Source organism: Dendrobates tinctorius, unplaced genomic scaffold, assembly GCF_039654945.1.
Source record: "Dendrobates tinctorius isolate UK_male_01 unplaced genomic scaffold, ASM3965494v1 ptg000174l, whole genome shotgun sequence".
Classification (NCBI taxonomy): domain Eukaryota; kingdom Metazoa; phylum Chordata; class Amphibia; order Anura; family Dendrobatidae; genus Dendrobates; species Dendrobates tinctorius.
The window spans coordinates 4,496,201-4,518,080 of record NW_027361841.1 but is presented as its reverse complement, the minus strand read 5'-3'; the positions used below and the strand labels follow the sequence as shown (position 1 = coordinate 4,518,080).

The following is a 21,880-nucleotide window of genomic DNA, read 5'->3' as shown; positions in this document are numbered from 1 at the left end:
AAAGCACCAAGGGTGGACGTAGCCATCGCAAAAGCCTCAAAAAAAAATTCTCTCTGCCATTTGAGGTCATGGGTACACTGAAGGATCCCATGGACAAAAAAGCGGATACGTTTCTGAAGGGTTCCTGGGAGGCAGCCGGAGGAGGGCTGAAACCCGCCATAGCCGCCACTTGCACTGCTAGAGCCCTTATGGTGTGGTTGGATCAGTTGGAGGACCAGCTAAAAAACAAATCCCAGAGAAGCGCAATCCTAGACTCCGTCCCATTGATGCGAGGAGCAGCAGCCTTTTTAGCGGACCCATCCGCAGATTCAATCATGCTAACAGCCTGGGCAGCCTCATTCTCGAACGCAGCTAGAAGGGCCCTATAGATCAAGTGCTGGACGGAAGACCTGCAGAAAAAATCAAAACTTTGCTCCATTCCCTGTTAAGGTGAATTCCTTTTCGGACCTACGCTAGACGATATACTTGACAAAGCGGGGGATAAAATGAAGTCTTTCCCTAACCCATCCAATTTCCCCTTCAAGCGTTTTCGGAGCAGGAAATTTATCCAGAGGAAGCCGCCTAAGAATTCCCAGGACAAGTGGGAAGATAGAAGAGGCAAAGGAAAGGGGTTCATGTTTGGAAAACCGGCAGACAAGAAGCCACCCCATTGAAGGTGTCTCCCAGTGACCCCACAGAGGCAGTCGGCGGAAGAACAAGCCGCAATTCAACAGGAGATTCAGACCCTGGTGGAGAAATCAGTACTGCAAGAGGTTCCTCACCAAGAAAGAGAAGGCTTCTTTTCCCCTATCTTCCTGAGGAAGAAGCCAGATGGGACATTCAGGACAATAATAAACCTTAAAAAAAAAAAAAAAAATTAAACAAGTGCCTGGTAATCGACCCGTTCAAAATGGAAACAATAAAATCTGCAGTGAAAATGCTGTTTCCATCCTGTTACATGACGGTACTCGATCTAAAGGACGCGTACTACCACGTCCCCATACACACGGACTACCGCCAATTTCTCAGGATAGCAGTAACCGTGGGGGGAGAGAGAAAGCACTACCAGTTCAAGGCTCTCCCATTCGGGCTGGCCATCGCCCTGAGGGTATTCACAAAAATCGTAGCAGAGGTTATGGCACATCTAAGAGAGCAGGACGTCCCAATAGTCCCATACTTGGATGATTTCCTAGTAATAGGCACCTACCCATCACACTGCAGGGACCAGTTGAACAGGACCATGGATTCTCTGACCGACCTAGGTTGGCTGTAAACCTACAAAAATCCTGAACGGTCCTGAGCCAAGTACAAGAGTATTTGGGCATAACCATAGATTCCCTCAGGCAGGAATGTCGACTCCCGGAACGGAAAATGCTACACATAAAGCAAATAGCAGCAGGGGCAATAACTCACACAGTAACAACACTGAGGAAGGCCATGTCTCTACTCGAGTCATTGACTGCCTGTATACCAGCCGTGCAGTGGGCTCAAGCCCATACAAAGGATTTACAGTGGGAAACACTAGCGGCAGAATTTTCCCTTCACAGAATTTTAGAAGGGCGGTTAGACATATCACCCGAAACAGCTCATTCACTACAGTGGGGGACGGAATCAGCCAACCTATCCAGGGGGGGTCCCTTGGGTAATACCGGTATCTCGAGTCCTCACTACAGACGCAAGCCCCAGGGGGTGGGGGGGCTCACTTGGACAATCAGGTAACTCAAGGGGTCTGGACAGAGGACGAAAAGGCAGCCTCCTCGAATATGAAGGAGCTGTTAGTGGTAAAACTTGCCCTCCTGCACTTTGTGGTATCCCTCAGATCCCACCACGTAAGGGTGTTTTCGGACAACAGCACGGTAGTGGCTTACTTAAACCATCAGGGGGGCACAAGATCCCGCGCCCTAATGACAGTGACAAGATCAATCCTCCAATTTGCAGAGGGAAACCTGGGCTCACTGACGGCACTCCACATAAAAGGGACAGACAACGTCACGGCGGACTTTCTAAGTCGCACACAGCTGAGACAGGGCGAATGGGAGTTGAACCAGGAAATTTTCAACCAGATCACGATACTATGGGGGAAACCCGATATAGATCTTTTCGTCAACAGGACGAATCAGAAGGTGAAAACCTTCTGTTCCATAGACCCCTCCAGGAATCCAGTAGCCCTGGATGCCATCATGATCTCCTGGCACTTCCCTCTTGCTTATGCGTTTCCACCAATAGCCCTAATTCCATCAGTTCTGAGGAAGATTCAGGAGGACAAAGCGAGGGTAATATTAATAGCCCCCTTCTGGCCAAGAAGGACGTGGTTCTCGTGGTTGAGGAGAATGTCCATCTCCGACCCTTGGGTCCTCCCGGATATCACGAGCCTACTCTCAGGGCCCGGTACTGCACCCTCAGGTGGAGAGCCTACATATGACGGCCTGGAATTTGAAAGGGCTCTATTAATCAACAGAGGCTTCTCCCAAAATTTGGTATCCACTCTACTACGAAGCCGAAAACTGATAACCACTAAACAGTATGGGAGGGTCTGGAGGAAGTTCCTTTCAGTATCAAGAGCCAGTCCAAAGAGGAAAGTACCCATACCAAAGATCTTAGAGTTCCTGCAAAAGGGCTTAGAGCAAGGTCTAGCTACCAGCACATTAAAGGTTCAAGTTGCGGCCCTGGGGACCCTATACAACTGTGACTTGGCAGGGAATCGTTGGGTGTCCAGATTCATTAAGGCAGCCAGTAGATCCAGGCCCATGTCTTCCCTAAACACCCCTCCCTGGGATCTAAACTTGGTACTTTCAGCCCTGACCAACCCGCCCTTTGAGCCTTTGCAAGAAGCACCGCTAAAATTAATATCTCTCAAGACCTCCCTCTTGATAGCCCTCACATCGGCCTGTAGAATTAGTGACATCCAGGCCCTGTCGGCCTTCCCTCCATTTACACAGATCTTGGATGACAGGGTGGTACTTAGGACAGACCCAGCCTATCTGCCGAAGGTAATCCTAAAAACAAGGGAGAAGAGACCCTACACACATTAGATGTCAGGAGATGCCTAATTGAATACCAAGCGGCCACCAGGGAGTGTAGAAAGAATAGGTCTCTTTTTGTCTGCTTCCAGGGGCCAAAGAAAGGGCGAAAGGCATCAAAGAGCACACTGGAGAGGTGGATAAGGGACGCCATCACCTTGTCGTACTCGTCACGAGGTGCGGACGTTCTAGGCAGAATAACGGCCCATTCCACAAGAGCGGTGTCAACTTCCTGGGCAGAGAGAGCAGGCGTCTCCATTGAACAGATATTTAGAGCCGCCACTTGGTCCTCTCCTTCGACTTTCTTAAACCACTATCGGCTGGACCTAGCCACCTCCTCAGATCTAACCTTTGGTAGAAGGGTGCTGGAGGCAGTAGTCCCCCCCTAATAAATAGTCTCTGCAATTCTCTCTGTGGTGCCGTCATGGGGGAAAGAGAAAATTGTAGTTACTTACCATTAACGGTATTTCTCTGAGCCCATGACGGCACCTGTATATTCCCTCCCTACACGCATGGGGTGCGCACTAGGGTGACCGGATCTCATATGGGGGGGGGAAAATGTCAGAATCTTGTTCGTCTGGACCCCACAAAACGATTCCCCTTTCCAGATATTGAGAGCGCCAAAATTTGAGCTCGATCAAACGACGTTAACCCGTGCCGCTCGTCGCTCAAAGTTTGAAAAAATCCAAATTGAGGTATTTTAAGATTTAGGTATTTTGCATAGTCTGTTAGACTATAAAGAATGTGACAACAACATTGCAGAAATAGCCCTGACCAAATTTTCGAACCATTTGTGGTATTTGAATGCAGAGTTGGTGGGATTATTGTTTTTTGATCCCACCATTACAGACAATGAAAAGTTGTTAATGGCTAATAAATTGCTCAGTAGCACAGATGAACCATCAGAGCACGCTAACCTACATGAGTTGATAATTTTACATAGTTATCTAATCTATTCTAGAGCTTTTGTTAAAGTAGTTTTTGAAACGTCAGAATATAATGCTCGGCATTTGCTTACAACTTGCAGGACATATTGCTTTTGTTCTTCATCTTTTGTCAGAAGGTCGTTAAAGTCGGTTACTTCCTACCTCTTTTAATTTTTCTTTCCTAACTTTTGGATTTACAACCCTAGCGTGCTCTGATGGTTCATCTGTGCTACTGAGCAATTTATTAGCCATTAACAACTTTTCATTGTCTGTAATGGTGGGATCAAAAAACGATAATCCCACCAACTCTGCATTCAAATACCACAAATGGTTCGAAAATTTGGTCAGGGCTATTTCTGCAATGTTGTTGTCACATTCTTTATAGTCTAACAGACTATGCAAAATACCTAAATCTTAAAATACCTCAATTTGGATTTTTTCAAACTTTGAGCGACAAGCGGCACGGGTTAACGTCGTTTGATCGAGCTCAAATTTTGGCTCTCTCAATATCTGGAAAGGGGAATCGTTTTGTGGGGTCCAGACGGACAAAATTCCGACATCGATTTTTTTGCGGTCACCCTAGTGCGCACTTATTGTAATTACAGTTTAATCAAAGTCACATGGTGTCTCCTCTACGCAGTTTATTGATTATAGAAATTTCTTTTTCTTTAAGTTGTTGTGTTAGTATTAGGCTGAAGTTCCGTTAATGCTCTGTAAAACAACTAATGCGGGAGAGTACGCCTTTTATCTGTAGGTTTCCTGTCCCCGTGGGGCGGATCCCCTCTCTCCGTGGTGCCGTCATGGGCTCAGAGAAATACCGTTATCGGTAAGTAACTGCGATTTTCTTTGCTCTATGTAGAAACAGGAAGTCTCATGTCTCTTCATTTATCATTACCTTCTTCTGACCCAGCTGCTTCCTCCTCTCCCTGCCGGAGACTTTTGCAGTGATTTATGACTCATACAGGGAAAATTGACCTCCTATTTCTACATTGAGCTTAGAAGGATTCGGCTAGTCCATTTTTAATCATGGGATGTCATACGCCTAATGGAAAAGAGAAGAATTAGCTGGGTAGAAAGGCAAAATGAGCAATTGTAAGTACACAGGGCTATAATATGAGGATTGCCATATATTAGAGGACAGAAACTTTGATGGGAGGAGAAGGGCCTCTTTAACTCAGACCATCGGGCTGCCTGAAAAATCTTTTGTGTGCATAGACACGTTTATTTTTATTGGATTAATGTGCTGTCCATTGAGAATATAGACTCCTGAAAATATGGCCGACTGAACCCAGCCTTGCATCTATCTGTAGAATCGGACTTGCTGTGGCTTACCAGTGCATTTTCTACTTTCCTAAGTAAGTTGGCACTGTGTTATTGACCACCTTGTCCATTGGAGTCCCATAACTGTAGCCTCCTTCCTGGTAGCTAGTGGTCAGGGGTCACATTGCCAGGGATGCATTTGTGTGCTCAGGGGTTCATTGACCTCAATACTCGGTGTAGACGCGGCACATTGTCCTTTACACTGAATGATCAGAAATGATTTTGTGTATTGGACCTAAGAACTTCTAAGAATTTATGACGACCTTTGACACTCTCCGTGCTGGAATGAATGTGTCGCATGGATTTATGTCTTTTTACATCAATTAAGGAATTTGCTCCTAAGACCTTGTGGGGGCATCACAACACATTAGGAGACCCCAATCCGAGGACAATAAAACATCCAGACTCCTTATCTATGAACTAGTCCAATATTTATGTTTCTCCCTATCCCATAATGATAATTCTGCTTCACATCACTTGTCTTATCTATTGCATTTTTTCTGTGCTGTGTTGTGCATATATATGTGATTCTTCAGATGTTGTATTAGTCAATGCCTGATGAAGAGACCTGAGTAGTCTCGAAAGCTTGCAATGTGTTACCATCTTTTCAGTTAGCCATTAAAAGGTATCAACCACTGAGGACTCTCAATTCTGAATATTTTTCGGACCCAAGAACTAAAATTCTATAAACTTTTTATATTTTACAGCCTAAAAGTTTTCCTGTACTGTTCTCCAGTCACTAAGGAATTGCTGCTGACAAGTCCTAAGTATGCGTTTTGGGAAAAGCGTATCGTAAGTGTTTATTCTTCAAGTAAAGCTTAAGTGCTACAAATATAACATCACTGCCATGTATTTAAGGCAAATGATACTACCGAAGCCCCTTGTATAGGCGGCCTTGATCAAGTTAGCGTTAAGTGGCTGCAGGAACAAAAGTAATTGGACAAATTTAACTTTACCTTAAATTAAAATGTTATTTTTTAATACTTTTGTAGCTAAACCTTTGCAGGCAATAACTGCTTGGAGTCCGGAAGCCAGGGGCGTCACCAAACTCTGGGTTTCCTCCTATGTGATTCTTTGCCAGGCCTTTACTGCAGGTGACTTCAGTTGTTGCTTGTTTTGGGGTATTTCTGCTTTAAATTTTGTCTTAAGCATGTGAAATGCATGATGGATGGAGTTGAGATCTGGTGATTGACTCTCAGGATAGTCTACTTTTTTTTGCCTTGGCTCCTGGCTTACTTTTGCAGTATGTTTTGGATCATAGTCCATCTGTACTGTGAGCGCTGTCCAATCAACCTTGCTGCATTTGGTTGAATCTGAGCTGAAGGTATAGCTCTGTACACTACAGAATTAATCCATCTGCTTCTGGCTTCAGTCACATCAGCAATAAACACTAGTAACACAGTGCCATTGGAAGCCATTCATGCCCATGCTATCACACAGCCACCACCATGTTTTACAGAGGGTGTGGTGTGCTTTGGTTCAAGATCATGAGCCATGCCAAGCCTCATTCTGGTGCAGGTGGATCTTAGTTTCATCTGACCAAAGAATGCTTTTACAGAACTGGGCTTGCTTTTTTTGATGTTCTTTGACAAAGTCTAATCTAGCCTTTCAATTTTTAAGGCTAATTAATGGTGTGCACTTTGTGATGAACCCTCTGTATTTGCGCTCAAGCAGTGTTCTATTTATGGTAGACTTAGATACTGAAACGCCGACTTCCTGGAGAGTGTTCTTCACTTGGGTGGCATCTGTGAAGGGGTTTTCTTCACCATGGAAAGGATTATTTCATGTGATCATCCACCACTGTTGTCTCCCGTGGACATCCAGGCCTTTTCAAGTTCACAAGCTCACCAGCTTTTTTTTTTTTTTTTTTTTTTTGCAGAAGGTCCCAAACTGTTGATTTGGCCATTCCTAACATTTATGCTATCTCTGACGGATTTCTTCATATTTTTTTTTTTAGCCTAATGATGGTCTGTTTCTCTTCCATTGAAAGCACCTTTAACCGCATGTTGTGGGTTCACAGCTACAGCTTCCAAATGCTACAGCTGGAATCTGCTACAGCCTTTTACCTACTTGATTGATAATGGATTAAGGAGGGAATAGCCCATGCAGCCCATTAAAGAGGTTTTGAGATAATTGTCCAAATACTTTTGGTTCCTTTAAAAAGAGGTAGTTACATATTAAAGAGTTGTAATTGTTAAACGCTTACTCCAATTAGGATGTGAATACTCTCAAATAAAGGCCACGTTTACACATTCAGTATTTGGTCTGTATTTTACCTCAGTATTTGTTTTTCAAAACAAATTTTATTAACATTTTATAACCAAAACAAAGCATATGAAAAAGCAAGAGTAGCATAAATTCAATACCATGAGACATCCATGATACATGAAAGAATAAATAAACAACAAAACAATAAACTGTACTTAAAGAAACACTTCCAGCCAGCGTGACCACTTTTTTTTAAAAAGGAAGGGAAACCACCATTCAGCAACGCCAATTTTTGTTCATATGACTTATGCAAAATCAATTTCTCAATAATATCCTGCGAAGAGTGCAAGGAGCGTCCCGCAGGGCCTTAGGTTAAAAGGGGATGTGTCACGGTGGCAGTGACCCGGTCTGTGGCCCTGGACGTCCAGTAAAGATGGATGTTCAATGGGGGGGAGATGATAGGAAAAGGGGGATCGTGACGCCACCCGTGGTATTCCACAATGATAGCCGACGCTGCAGTGCAGATCCTCTGGGACGGTGTTAGGGCAGCAGAGGTGATGTAGCTCTCCACGTGTAGAGCTGTGTCCTAGGGCAGTTGAGCTGGTGACGGTGTGTGCGGAGTAGGGCAGGTGTGACACAAAGGACACAACAGGGTGCAGTTTCAGAGTTTTTACTCTAGTTTTTCTTATGTGCGCAGGTGCCCGCTTGGTGCCATGTCCTTCGGGGGAGGGGTCCAGCTAACGTTCAGGTAGATTGATGACACCGTTTTAGGACTCCTCTTTGTCTCCTCTCTAGGCCGTGTCTCTGCGCTGATCTCTCCCTTCTCTCCTGCCCTGCGCCTTCACAAGCAGTGTCCCAAGCCGGCAGCCACGGATCTCACCAGGCGACGTGGGTCAGGCCCCAGGATCCTCTCTAGCTACCTTTTTGGGAAGTATTTGTGGATGTGGCTGAGGTACTTGCAGTCACCTCAGCCTCCTGCTTTCTAGCTGAGCCTTGTAGTTCTCCACTAGCCTCAGGGGCCGGCTCCCCCACTGTGGCCTGGTCCTTCCTTTTACGGATGCGGGCCCCACGGGTGGCTTATCGCACTACCCATGCCCCAAGGACCCCTTTTCTGTCTAGGAGTGTACTCAAGATGTTTCTTGCTTCTCTGACCCTCCTCTCGCGTCAGTCCTGCTCTTCCGCTGTCCTGCCACTGACTTACTCTTTCTAGAACAATCTATTTACCTCAGGACTAGCTCCTCCCACTAACTGTCACCTCTCTTTCACTGATTGGATCACATACCTCATACCACCTTCTAAGCTTCTCCCCCTCTACCTACCTTTCACACTCGCCTTCCAACACCCTTTCCTGGCCAGTCTGGTGTGTGCTGGGTGCAAGTGATAGGAGTCCTGGGTGGTGCTCCCTCCTCACCTGAGGGTGGGATACCACACATCTGGATGAGGTTCAGTACTCCTGTGGCGACTGGGCCCTCAGGGGCGCCGCAGGCACCCTGGAAGATTTCCAAGAAAAAGCAATTGCAGTTTTAGAAACCAAGAGTAAATGTATAATCCGTTTCCTAACAGCAGGATTCAATTGATTCGCATCCAGCGAGAGCAGAGCCAACTGAGGAGTCAGTGAAAAAGCTGATTGTTTTTTAAAATAATACTGTAGAAATAAGAGAGGAAATGTCATCCCAAAAATGCCTTAGACATTGACAGAACCAAAATAAATGGGAGCGGCTACCATATTGTCAACAGTCCTTCCAGCAGAGAGGGGACGTGGAAGGATTAATGAATGCTAAATGAGAAAGCGAATAATACCATCTCCATATAATTTTAAAGTAGGACTCATGAAGAGTCATAGAGGACATGGTTAAGGACATGGCCAGTTCCCAATCATCTAGATTTATAGACAAGCTCAAAACAGATTCCCATTTACTCATATATGGGGATTTGATAAGTGTAGAATCGTTATTGAACCACTGATAAATATAATGAGTAGACCAAAATATGTTATGGCCAGAGTTGCACAAAATATCAATCGCTGGCTCCGATATAGGAGGGCGACGAGTCACCAGTGGAGTCAAAAAGTCTTTAAAAATAGTAAATGGTATAAAAGCTGATGAGGGAACACTTAACCCAACCCTAAGGTATGAAAACGATACAAATTTATGACCATTAAAAATGTAATTTAATTTAGAAATGCTCCAGTCGGCCCAAGTTGAATGCAAATCAAACGACAGAACAGTAGCCAGAAAAGAGAGGGGAAGCCTCAGCATGAGCTCCATCCTAGAAAAACCACTCTTGATTTTAAGAAATTTCCTCCATGGCACAAGAGTGGCTACAAAAATCGGATGATCCGACCGAGACAAAGGTTTACAAGTGAATAAATTCAAAATAATAGAACAAGGAGGGGAATTTTTAGTAAAATATAATTCCAAGTCTGCCCACGAAGGTATATGACCAGTAGGCCACCAATATTTACTCTGTTTAGTGAGATTAGAGAAATAATAAGCCGATACATTAGGCAGACCCATACCTCCATGTAATTTATGCTTATGTAATTGGTTGGAAGCAATGCGAGCCCTCTTGCTACCACAAACAAACAAATTGAGGCGTGTCTGAAAAATAGTCAAATAGAAGGTGGAAATAAGTAAGGGAAGGGACCTGAAAACAGAGGATTTTGGGAAGAAATATTGATTTTACAATGAGACACTTGCCCCACCACGACAATTCTTTGTCATCATAAAAATGAAGTTCTCTGGAAATGGAAGCAAGTAGGGAATCCAAATTAGTAGAAATCAAGGAGCTAAGGTTCCTAGAAAACCTCAGACCCAGATAAATAATATCCCTCTCTGCCCATCCCCAGGACGAGACAGCCTTTACACTCCTGATTTGAGAGTTGGTGAGATTAAATAGGAAAATTTTTGATTTAGACTCATTTATTTTAAAATGTGTAAAGACGGGAAATTTTTGAAGAACGGATTGCAAGTACGGAATAGAGGAGCAAGGATTATTGAGGGACAGGAGGATATCATCAACATATAGACTGATCTTAAACTCTTTACGATCTGTGCGAACACCCTCTATGGAGGGATCATCCCTAATCAATTGGGCTAATGGCTCTATGGCAAGAACAAAAAGCAGTGGGGAAAGAGGGCAGCCCTGCCGGGTACCATTGGAAATGGGGAGGAAAAGTGATTGTTAACATAAATTTGTGCTTGAGGGCCAGAATATAAAGCCATGATTTTAGTGATAAAGTCCAAATTTAAGCCAAATTTTCATAGGGAACATTTAAGAAAGGTCCAATTTAAGTGATCAAACGCTTTTTCTGCATCTAAGGAAATTAGAGCAGAAGTAAGTTTTTGAGAGTTGATTAATTTAATAGCAACATTTATCAGCCTCCTGGTACCCTCAATGGATTGCCGATACTTAATAAAACCAATTTGGTCCGTGGAAATTAACTTGGGCAAGATAAGGTAAAGGCGATTAGCTAAAAGTTTGGAATAAATTTTGAGGTCAGTATTATTAATGAAATGGGGCGATAATTAAGAATTTGATCAGGATTAGTATTAGGTTTGGGAATAAGTACAATATTGGCGTCTAAATTTTCTCTAGGGAAGGAACCAACTGATGCAGCGGCATTAAAAAGTTTAGTCAAATGGGGAACAAGAATGTCGTGAAAAGACTTATAATAATTGTTACTATAACCATCAGGACCAGGGGCTTTATATGATTTTAATTGATTATTGGTGTCAGCAATCTCTTCAGCAGTAAAAGGAGCAGATAAAAAATCCGCATCCGTGGAGTTAAATTTTGGAAGGTTAACAGAAGACAAGAAGTCATCAATAGAGTCCGCACCTGGAATGGAAAGAGAGGGATCAGACAGCAAATTGTACAATTGAGTGAAATATTTTGAACATTCATTTGCAATACCCTGTGGGTGGGTGAGAGACAATCCCTAAAGGCCCCGTCACACTAAGCGACTTACCAGCAATCCCGACACCGATATGAAGGTGTCAGGATCGCTGGTAAATCGCTATGTGATCGCTGGTGAGCTGTCACACAGACAGCTTCACCAGCGATCAGCACAGCGATGCCGAGCGCCCGGCATCGCTGGCCATCCTGTAAAAAATAGAATCAAAATAAAAAATATAGTTATTCTCACCTTCCGATGTCACGTTCAGCCATCCCGCCTCTCCACGCTCCGGTCCCAGTGATCCTTTGCGAGAATGACCGCGAGATGTCACAGTCTCGCGGGATAACAAAGTCTCGCGGTCATTCGTGCAAAGGATCATTGGGACTGGAGCGTGGAGAGAGGCAGGATGGCTGAACGCGACGTCGGAAGGTGAGAATAAATATATTTTTTATTTTTTTTTAATTTTTTAGACCTGATCGCTGGTCTCCCGCCTGTCACGCAGCGATGCGTGCTGGCCAGCGGGAGACCAGCGACCAAAGAAATGTCCAGAGGTTTCTTCCAGCGATCAGCGATACAGGCAGGGGGGCCGCTCGCTGATCGCTGTCACACACAGCAATCTCGCTGGTGAGATCGCTGTTATGTCACAGAAGTTGTGACTCAGCAGCGATCTCGCTACCGAGATTGCTTAGTGAGACGGGGCCTTTAGAAGAAATAATTTTGTTAATTCGATTACGTATCCTAATCTTTTTTTATTCGATTAAACATAAAACGAGTGGGTTTGTTAAGGGACATATAGTGATGAAATTTGGATTGCTTTACCGCCAAATCGTAAAATGAAAAAATTATGGCTCTTAATTCATTTTGAAGATGGGATAAGTCAGTCAGGGTTGTGGAACAAGAGGAAGGATTTTTGGTGAGTGACAACTCTTTCTCCTTAATCAAAGTTTGCAGACGTTTAATTTTTTGCCGATTTAAAATTTTTGATACGGGAGGAAATATGAAAGTACCACGTAGAACTGCCTTGTACATGTTCCACTGGAGGAATGGTATGGAAGAGTTGTATACATTTTCTGAAAAATAAAAATTAAGAGATTTCCTTATGGTGTGTAGGATTCTTAAAAATAGAAGCATTACACTTCCACAGCTGCTGATTATTAACAGAGTGACCCTCAACCAACTTAGCCATAACAGGAGCATGATCTGAAATAGATTTATTTCCAGTTGATATAGAGGAGAACCTAGGGAGAGAGAATACATCTGATAATATCAGATCAATGCGAGAGGCAGAGAGACATCGAAAAATATCATAAAATTCATGAGTGTAAAGCCAATTGTTTAAAGAGGGGATGTGAAGCCTATTTGAGGATGAGGCATCAAGTGTATTATCAGGGACCAAATTAAAATTGCCTAAGTAAAAAAAATTCCTCTTTTAAGCGGTTCAAGTTTTTTCAGTAATTTTTCCAAAAACCCAACTTGACCCTTATTAGGAGCGTAAACATTGACAATGGTATAAATTTGGGAATTTATTGAACAAACAAGGACATGAAAGTGACTGTTCACATCAACCAATTCCTCCAGTAGCTCAAATAACAAGGAGTCCCTGACTAAGGTCATTACACCTGCCTTTTTAGAGGGCTCAAAAACGTGGATAATTTTTTAGGGAAAATGTAGGATGATTATGCATTTTATATTTAGTCTCCTGCAGGCATACCACATCCGCAGCAGATTTATGAATTTCCCTCTGGAAGGAAAAACGCCTATGCGGACTATTAAGCCCCCTCACATTATAAGTAACTGGCGTAAGTACCATGAGAAAAGAAAAAAAATTGGCGTTAAAACAATCACTGGTTGGAAAGTGACAAGAAAAGAAAACACTATCAAACTAAATAACCAAAGAAAAGTATAAACTTTAAACTGTACAGTACTAGAGCGCTTAGAGGGAAACCAAGGAAAATGGTTTTCCTTGCACTGGGGGAAAAGTCCGTGCAGCACAAGGCTAAGGAAACCCTCATTGGTACCCATAACAAATATGTAAAAGTAAACAAATGTACAATAAAAGCACAATATCATATCACAGAATATCAGATAACCCAGGTATACAAATCATAGTAGGCTCAAGTAACATGTCCTGGACCTGTGGAAGAAGATGTAGAGACAGAAGGAATGACACCTTGTGATTTCAAGAAGACGAGACCCTCCTCAGGTGTAAGGAAAACTGAAGTCTTCCCCTTATAATTAGAAATACGTTTCAGGGGAAAAAAAACATTTGTAAGGAAGGTCCTCGTCTCTCAGAACAGAGGTGAGAGATCTAAATTGTTTCCGACCCTCAATAGTTGTTTTGGATAAGTCGGCAAATAACTTTAGATGATGGAAGGGTTCCGGGAATCCTCCCTTTATTTTGACTAGTTTCTGAATTCTCTCCTTAATATGAAAAAAATGAATTTTCATTATGACATCCCTAGGGAGGTCTTTAGGGATAGAAGGAGGCTTTGGAATACGATGGATACGGTCGATGATGAGATCCGTATCTGAAAGATTTGGCATCATCCTCCTAAAAATCCCCTTAACATATTCAGAAAGCGTAATAGGCGAGATATTTTCCGATATACCCCTAATCTTAATATTGTTGCGAACGGTTTTCCAGATCCGCCAATTTAAGCTTCAATTGGTGAATCTCAGAATTTGAATCAGATTGGTGTTGTAGAGACAGCGTATTTGTTTTTTCTAATTCTTCCAGCCTAACCTCATGATCATCCAACCTAGAAGTAAAATGCTCGAGTCTCTTGAAAAATCCTTGTCTGGTTATCCATGTCAAGAAGCAACCTGGCACTTAGGTTATCAACTAAAGTGTTCATACATGTCTCAAGGGAAGTTGCGTCAGGAAAAGCACCAGAAGACAAAGAAGGCACAAACACTTCCTCAGGTCTTGGCCTGGATTTTTTTTGGGGCAGGGTTGGGGGGAAGAACTATAATCCTCCCCCGAGGAATTGGCATTGGAGGACTGCCAACTTCCCACAACCCGAGGAACGCTTCCGCTTTGAAGAGGAGGAGAGATCCATGGTCTCAGCATGCATGAGTGAAGAGGGATGGTCCACATTGAGCTGAACAAGCTTCATGTGTGGACGAGGAAGGAGAGAGGGCCTTGCTAGAGGATTGTGAGGACTCTCGCTCAAAAGGTGAACAAGACTTTATGGGACTTAATAAATTAGCCGAGTCCCTTGAAGAAACATGGCCGGTCTTGGAGTCTTTATGTTGTTTTTGAGATTTGGAAAGACTTGCAGATTTAGTAGTAGGCAGCCTTGAGTGAAGATGACTCATATTGGCAGAGATTAAAAATATGAAATTTGAGAAATATGGAGGTGAGAAACCACACCCTCAAGTAGAAAATGCCCAAGGACACTAGAAGAGATCAAAGACATCACTAAATGCCCCACATAAACATGTTATATGGTTTATATAAATATTATAAAGGAATTATTTTTATTTTATATTTTATATTTTTTGTTACATTTTAAAATGTTATTGTTTATAAATTTTATATTTGTTGCAGGAAGAAAGGGAAAAAGTAACCTTATTAGTGAAAATGACAGAAATAAAGTTATACTCTATAAACTTGTTATAAGCTATAGATAAGTAGTATGAACTATTTAATTATACTATTAGAAGCTTAGATAATTACACTCCCCCTCTCCTTTTTCAGTAACAGCCTGTGGGAAAGATAGTGATACAAAATAACAATAAACAAGTAACAGCTTTTACCCACTTATACAGTGACCACAGTCAGCAATGATACCACCAGCAGGGGATGATGGGGAAGTAAAAATGCAGGCAGGGCAGGTGGAGGGTTAAGAGAGACCTCACCGATGATGTGGCAAGGAAAACGCAGTCACACAAGGTCCCATACACTACAGACAGCTGACAGCAACTTGAATGGGGAAGAACGCTGAAGTGAACCCCACCAACAAAATTGCCGACGCCAGCAGCAGCGACAGAGGGAGGAGAGAAGATGGCGCCCACAGCCAGACGTCACAGGAGATGAGGAAGATGGTGCCCGGAGCAGACACTGACAAGAGCTTTAACCACGCTGTGCCCAGTCTTAACGTGGTCAGAGGAGGGCGGAACTCCCCCAGTGGGCAAGGGGCAAGCCCAAAGAAGGTCCCAGATGATGTTCAAAGGTGTTCTGTTATACCGCAAATAGCGGTGACATCACCAGGGAGGAAATCAATGCAGGAGAACTGGTGCCCGCAGCATACAAAGGCAGCAGCTTCTCGGGCAGTGTGCCCTATGTAAAATTAGTCAAAAAAGGGCGAAATCCCACTGGCTGAGTAGGGGCAACCCCAAAGGGCATCTTCAGTAGTGTATATATAGTAAAAATTTAACAGTTGAGCAACTCGCTATTATGCAGATAGTGGTTGCTATGGCAACCAATGTCCATCTAAGAGTCTGTGACAGAGCCTTCAAAAATAATGTGAATGAAAAGCAGCCAAAAATTCCCCTAGAAGGCCAGGGGCAATCCCAACAAAACACCTCAGTAATCAATATTAATACAAATTAAAATAAAGCCATCAACAGAGCAATAGGCATAACCATAGCAACCCCTCAGGTGCCATAGGAAACGTGTAATCCAGAAAAAAAAAATGCCAAAAGCCAAAATTTATATTAAAAATGTCAAAAGTCCACACAAAGGTATGTAATAAAAATAAATAAAATGTACAAAAATAAAAAATATTAGTCCCGGAGATTTTATTACCTCAGAAAGTAGTCTCTCACAGGGACAGGCGACTAACTGACGCCATTTTAACAGGCTGCAGTCTTCAAAGCAGGATAAAATATCTTGGGATTATCCGATTCAGGCGAGAAAAGTCTTAATGTGCAGAATAAATTGCTGAATAAAAATAAATATGAGCGGAAGCAGATTTTCGAAAAAGTCGTGTTGTATGTAGCGTTAGAAGGTTACCTCAGGAGCTCGCACGTATTGCGACCTACATCACCTGCGCCTAAGCCACGCCCCCCCTTACCTCAGTATTTGTAAGCCAAAACCAGGAGAGGAACGATCAGAAGAAAAGTATAATAGAAACACGTCACCACTTCTGTATTTATCACCCACTCCTGGTTTTGGCTTACATATACTGAGGTAAAATACTGACCAAATACTGAACGTGTGAACATGGCCTTAAGCTGAGCGTCTGCACTTTAGCCCCTTTCTGCCATGTGACGTACTATCCCGTCCATGTGCCCTGGGACTTAATTACCAAGGACGGGATAGTACATCACAGCGATCAGCGGCCGGGTGTCAGCTGTGATAATGTGACAGGGGCAGGCAAGGACCGCCCCGACACGTTAACCCCTTGCACACCGCGATCAAACATGATCGCGGTGTACCCGGGGGTTAAAGGGAAGCATCGGCAGGGAGGGCGCTCCCTCCGTGCTTCCCTGAGCCCCCCACAGCAGCACAATGTGCAGCGCTGCTGCGGGGGGCTCCTTCCCTGCAGGTCTCCGGATCCAAGATGGCGACGGGGATCTTCGTGGGCCTGCAGGGAGCTGGCTTCCTCAGTGCCTGCATAGCGCAGGCAAGAGGAAGTCTGCTTCAATGCCTGTGCAATCAACGATCTGTCACAGGACAGTGATGTCCCCCCTGGGCCAACCTAATTTAGTTAAAAAAAAAAAAAAAAAAAAAAGTGTAAAAATAATTTTAAAAAAATCGCTAAATAAAAAAAAAAAAAATAGTCCCTAATAAATTCATTTTTTGGAAATAAAAAAAGAAACAATAAAAGTACACATTTGGTATCGCCGTGTCCGTAATGACCTGCCCTATAAAACTGTCCCATTAGTTAACCCCTTTAGCGAATCCCTTAAAAAATAAAAAAAAAAACGAAGCAAAAAATAATGCTTTATTATCATACCGCCGAACAAAAAGTGCAATAACGCGTGATCAAAAAGACGAATATAAATATCCATGGTACCGCTGAAAACGTCATCTTGTTCCGCAAAAAACGAGCCGCCACACAGCATCATCAGCGAAAAAATAAAAAAGTTATAGCTCACAGAATAAAGCGATTCAAAAATAATTATTTTTTATATAAAATAGTTTTTATTGCATAAAAGCGCCAAAACATAAAAAAAGACAAATGAGGTATCGCTGTAATCGTACTGACCCGAAGAATAAAATCGCTTTATCAATTTTACCGCACGCGGAACGGTGTAAACGCACCCCCCCAAAAGAAATTCATGGAACGCTGGTTTTTGTTCATTCTGCGTCCCAAAAATCGGAATAAAAAGCGGTCAAAAAATGTCACGTGCCAGAACATGATACCAATAAAAACGTCAACTCGTCCCTCAAAAAATAAGACCTCACATGACTCTGTGGGTCAAAATATGGAAAAATTATAGCTCTCAATATGTGGTGATGCAAAAATTATTTTTAATAAAAAGCGTCTTTTAGTGTGTGACAGCTGCCAAACATAAAAACCGCCATAAATAGTAAATCAAACCCCCCGTTATCACCCCCTTAGTTAGGGAAAAATACTAAAATAAAAAATATGTATTTATTTCCATTTTCCCATTAGGGCTAGGGCTGAGATTATGGTTAGAGGTGTGTTGGGGTTCGGGTTGGAGTTATAATTGGGGGTTTCCACTGTTTGGGCACATCAGGTGCTCTCCAAACGCAACATGGCGTCTGATCTCAACTCCAGCCAATTCTGTGTTGAAGTCAAATGGTGCTCCTTCCCTTGCAAGCTCTGCCATGCACCCAAACAGTGTTTTACCCCCACATATGGGGTATCATCCTACTCAGGACAAATTGCAAAACAACTTTTGGGGTCCTATTTCTCCTGTTGCCCTTAGGAAAATAAAAAATTGGGGGCAAAAATATCATTTTTGTGGAAAAAAATGATTTTTTTATTTTCACGTCTGGGCGTTATAAACTTCTGTGAAGCACTTGGGGGTTCAAAGTGCTCACCACACATTTAGATAAGTTCTGTGGTAGGTCTAGTTTCTAAAATGGGGTCACTTGTGGGGAGTTTCAATAGTTTAGGCACATCAGAGGCTCTCCAAACGCACATGACACCCGCAGACCATTCCATCAAAGTCTGCATTCCAAAACGTCACTACTTCCCTTCCTAGCACCGACGTGTGCCCATACAGTAGTTTTCTCCCATATATGGGGTATCAGTGTACTCAGGACAAATTGGACAACAACTTTTGGGGTCCATTTTCTCCTGTTACCCTTAGGAAAATAAAAAAAATTGGGGACTAAATGATCATGTTGGTGGAAAAAATACGATTTTTTTATTTTCTCGCCCGGGCATTATAAACTTCTGTGAAGCCCTTGGGGGTTCAAAGTGCTCACCACACATCTAGATAAGTTTCTGATTTTTTTAAATATTCAAAAAATTCTTGTGAAGCACCTGAAGGGTTAATAAACTTCTTGAATGTGGTTTTGAGCAGCTTAAGGGGTGCAGTTTTTAGAATGGTTTCACTTTTGGGTATTTTCTGTCATATAGACCCCTCAAAGTGGCTTCAAATGTGATGTGGTCCGTTAAAATAAATTGGTGTTGCAAAAATGAGAAATCGCTGGTCAACTTTTAACCCTTATAACTTCCTAACAAAAAAAAGTTTGGTTCCAAAATTGTGCTGATGTAAAGTAAACATGTGGGAAATGTTACTTATTAAGTTTTTTGTGTGCCGTATCTCTGATTTAAGGGCATAAAAATTCAAATTTGGAAAATTGCGAAATTTTCAAAATTTTCGCCAAATTTCCGTTTTTTTCACAAATAAACGCAAGTTATATGAATTAAATTTTACCACTAACATGAAGTACAATATGTCACGAGAAAACATTGTCAGAATCAGCGGGATCCATGGAAGCGTTCCAGCGTTATTACCTCATAAAGGGACAGTGGTCAGAATTGTAAAAATTGGCCCGGTCATGAACGTGCAAACCACCCTTGGGGGTTAAAAGCCCATGTTGATTATATAATCTTCAATGTGCTTTAGTAAACAGCTAAAATGCCAAATTTTATGTCACTGTCCAAATATTTCTGGACCTAACTGTATATACAGCATAGAATTTGCACCAGAATTTCATTTTTTTTTCCTTTGTTTTGTGTCCAGAGAGCGATTGAAGTGGACACGCCAACACAGATATCTTTGATCGATGAAGCTACTGATGATGTGAGTATCGTTCTACCTACATATTTTACACTGCTAAATGTTTTTATGAAGAAATAGAGAAATGCTACAATCCCATCCGCATAATGCTATTAATGTAGTCTGCTTTTTCTTTCCTTTTTTTTTTTTTGGGCACCACTGAGACTTTATTGGCTGGCCAAGATCATTACTGCTGTAGTCCTTAGCCAGAAATCATATAAAGCATTGTGCTGCATTTTTAATGATGCTTAAAGGAAGTTTCTACCCTGGCTGAAGTTTGTCCTGAGACGAAAAACTGCGCTGTACTCTCCTTCCTCCAGCTCTACTAGCGAGTCTCCATGCCTGGCATTGGCTATGGCACTGACGTCATGTTGAAAGCTCAGCAGTCAATCTGTGAGCTCTTTGGTTCTGACAGGGTTCTGACAGCGTCTTGTATACACTGGCTGCTGCGCTGTCAACATGATATTAGCTCCACAGCCAATGCCAGACACTGGGAGCAACAGTAGAGACTGGTGGACTTGGGGAAGGTGAGTACAGCACACTTTGATATATTTTATAATAACTAACTACATCCAGGGTAGAAATTTCTGCTGCATATTTGCAGTAAGCTCTGCTGCACATTCACTGTAGCCCCAATCGATGGGTTGGAAACTCCATTAACTATCTCTTGGGATGTGCATTTCAGTGGAGTGTGAACAGAGGTTTTAGCGTTTCATTCCTTTTTATTTCTGTTGATATGTCTGCACTTAAATAAAATGTCTCTAGAGGAGATCTGGGCAAAGTGTGGCCCACGGCCACATCCGACCCTGCAGATGTCCAGTCTAGCCTGTGGACAGAGACAGTCGAAGGGCTGAAACAGTGCGGCCTGTAGGCCACTATGTCCTCCCCCACCCGCCGTCATCCCTATCTTCATCCTTTGGATGCAGACAGCAGAGAAAACATTGGTGGAGGACTGAGCCATCGGCCCCTTCTTCCACCAATCCGCGCGTGAGATAGCTGACGCGATTACGTAATTTCATCATGTCAGGAGCAGAGGCAGAGCGCCGGAGCGAGGTGTTTATGTGGTGTTTTTTTTGTGGGCGTATGGCATGTTTGTATGTACATAGCAGACTGTGTGTGGGCACGTGATGCATGCAGGAGGCTGTGTGGTGGCACGTGCTGTATACAGGATGCTGTGTGGTGGCACGTGCTGTATACAGGATGCTGTGTTGTGGCATGTGCTGTATACAGGATGCTGTGTGGTGGCACGTGCTGTATACAGGAGGCTGTGTGGGGGCACGTGCTGTATACAGGAGGCTGTGTGGGAGCACGTACTGTGTACAGGAGGCTGTGTGGTGGCACGTGCTGTGTACAGGAGGCTGTGTGGTGGCAAGTGCTGTGTACAGGAGGCTGTGGGAGCACGTACTGTGTACAGGAGGCTGTGTGGTGGCACGTGCTGTGTACAGGAGGCTGTGTGGGGGCACGTGCTGTGCACAGGAGGCTGTGTGGGAGCATGTACTGTGTACAGGAGGCTGTGTGGGGGCACGTGCTGTGTACAGGAGGCTGTGTGGGGGCACGTGCTGTATACAGGAGCCTGTGTGGGGGCACGTGCTGTATACAGGAGCCTGTGTGGGGGCACGTGATGTATACAGGAGGCTGTGTGGGGGCACGTGATGTATACAGGATGCTGTGTGGTGGCACGTGCTGTATACAGGAGCCTGTGTGGGGGCACGTGCTGTATACAGGAGCCTGTGTGGGGGCACGTGCTGTATACAGACAGGAGCCTGTGTGGGGGCACGTGCTGTATACAGACAGGAGCCTGTGTGGGGGCACGTGCTGTATACAGACAGGAGCCTGTGTGGGGGCACGTGCTGTATACAGACAGGAGCCTGTGTGGGGGCACGTGCTGTATACAGACAGGAGGCTGTGTGGGGGCACGTGCTGTATACAGACAGGAGGCTGTGTGGGGGCACGTGCTGTATACAGACAGGAGGCTGTGTGGGGGCACGTGCTGTATACAGACAGGAGGCTGTGTGGGGGCACGTGCTGTATACAGACAGGAGGCTGTGTGGGGGCACGTGCTGTATACAGACAGGAGGCTGTGTGGGGGCATGTGCTGTATACAGACAGGAGGCTGTGTGGGGGCACGTGCTGTATACAGACAGGAGGCTGTGTGGGGGCACGTGCTGTATACAGACAGGAGGCTGTGTGGGGGCACGTGCTGTATACAGACAGGAGGCTGTGTGGGGGCACGTGCTGTATACAGACAGGAGGCTGTGTGGGGGCACGTGCTGTATACAGACAGGAGGCTGTGTGGGGGCACGTGCTGTATACAGACAGGAGGCTGTGTGGGGGCACGTGCTGTATACAGACAGGAGGCTGTGTGGGGGCACGTGCTGTAT

The 21,880-nt window shown here is 43.8% G+C and overlaps 1 protein-coding gene across 4 annotated transcripts in view; it reads left to right on the top strand.

The window, feature by feature from the left end:
* The window catches only part of DCLRE1C (DNA cross-link repair 1C), an 87,820-nt gene that overhangs the window by 27,047 nt on the left and 38,893 nt on the right, over positions 1 to 21,880 (top strand). The window contains exons 3-4 of one of the 4 annotated variants that reach the window (XM_073551290.1): positions 5,953 to 6,037; positions 19,464 to 19,523. In XM_073551290.1, coding sequence (XP_073407391.1) covers positions 5,953 to 6,037; positions 19,464 to 19,523 — 145 coding nt within the window. Of the gene's footprint in view, positions 1 to 5,946; positions 6,038 to 6,250; positions 6,340 to 19,463; positions 19,524 to 21,880 lie in introns of those variants that run through there. The other 3 variants (XM_073551291.1, XM_073551292.1, XM_073551293.1) reach the window with 3 other exon arrangements.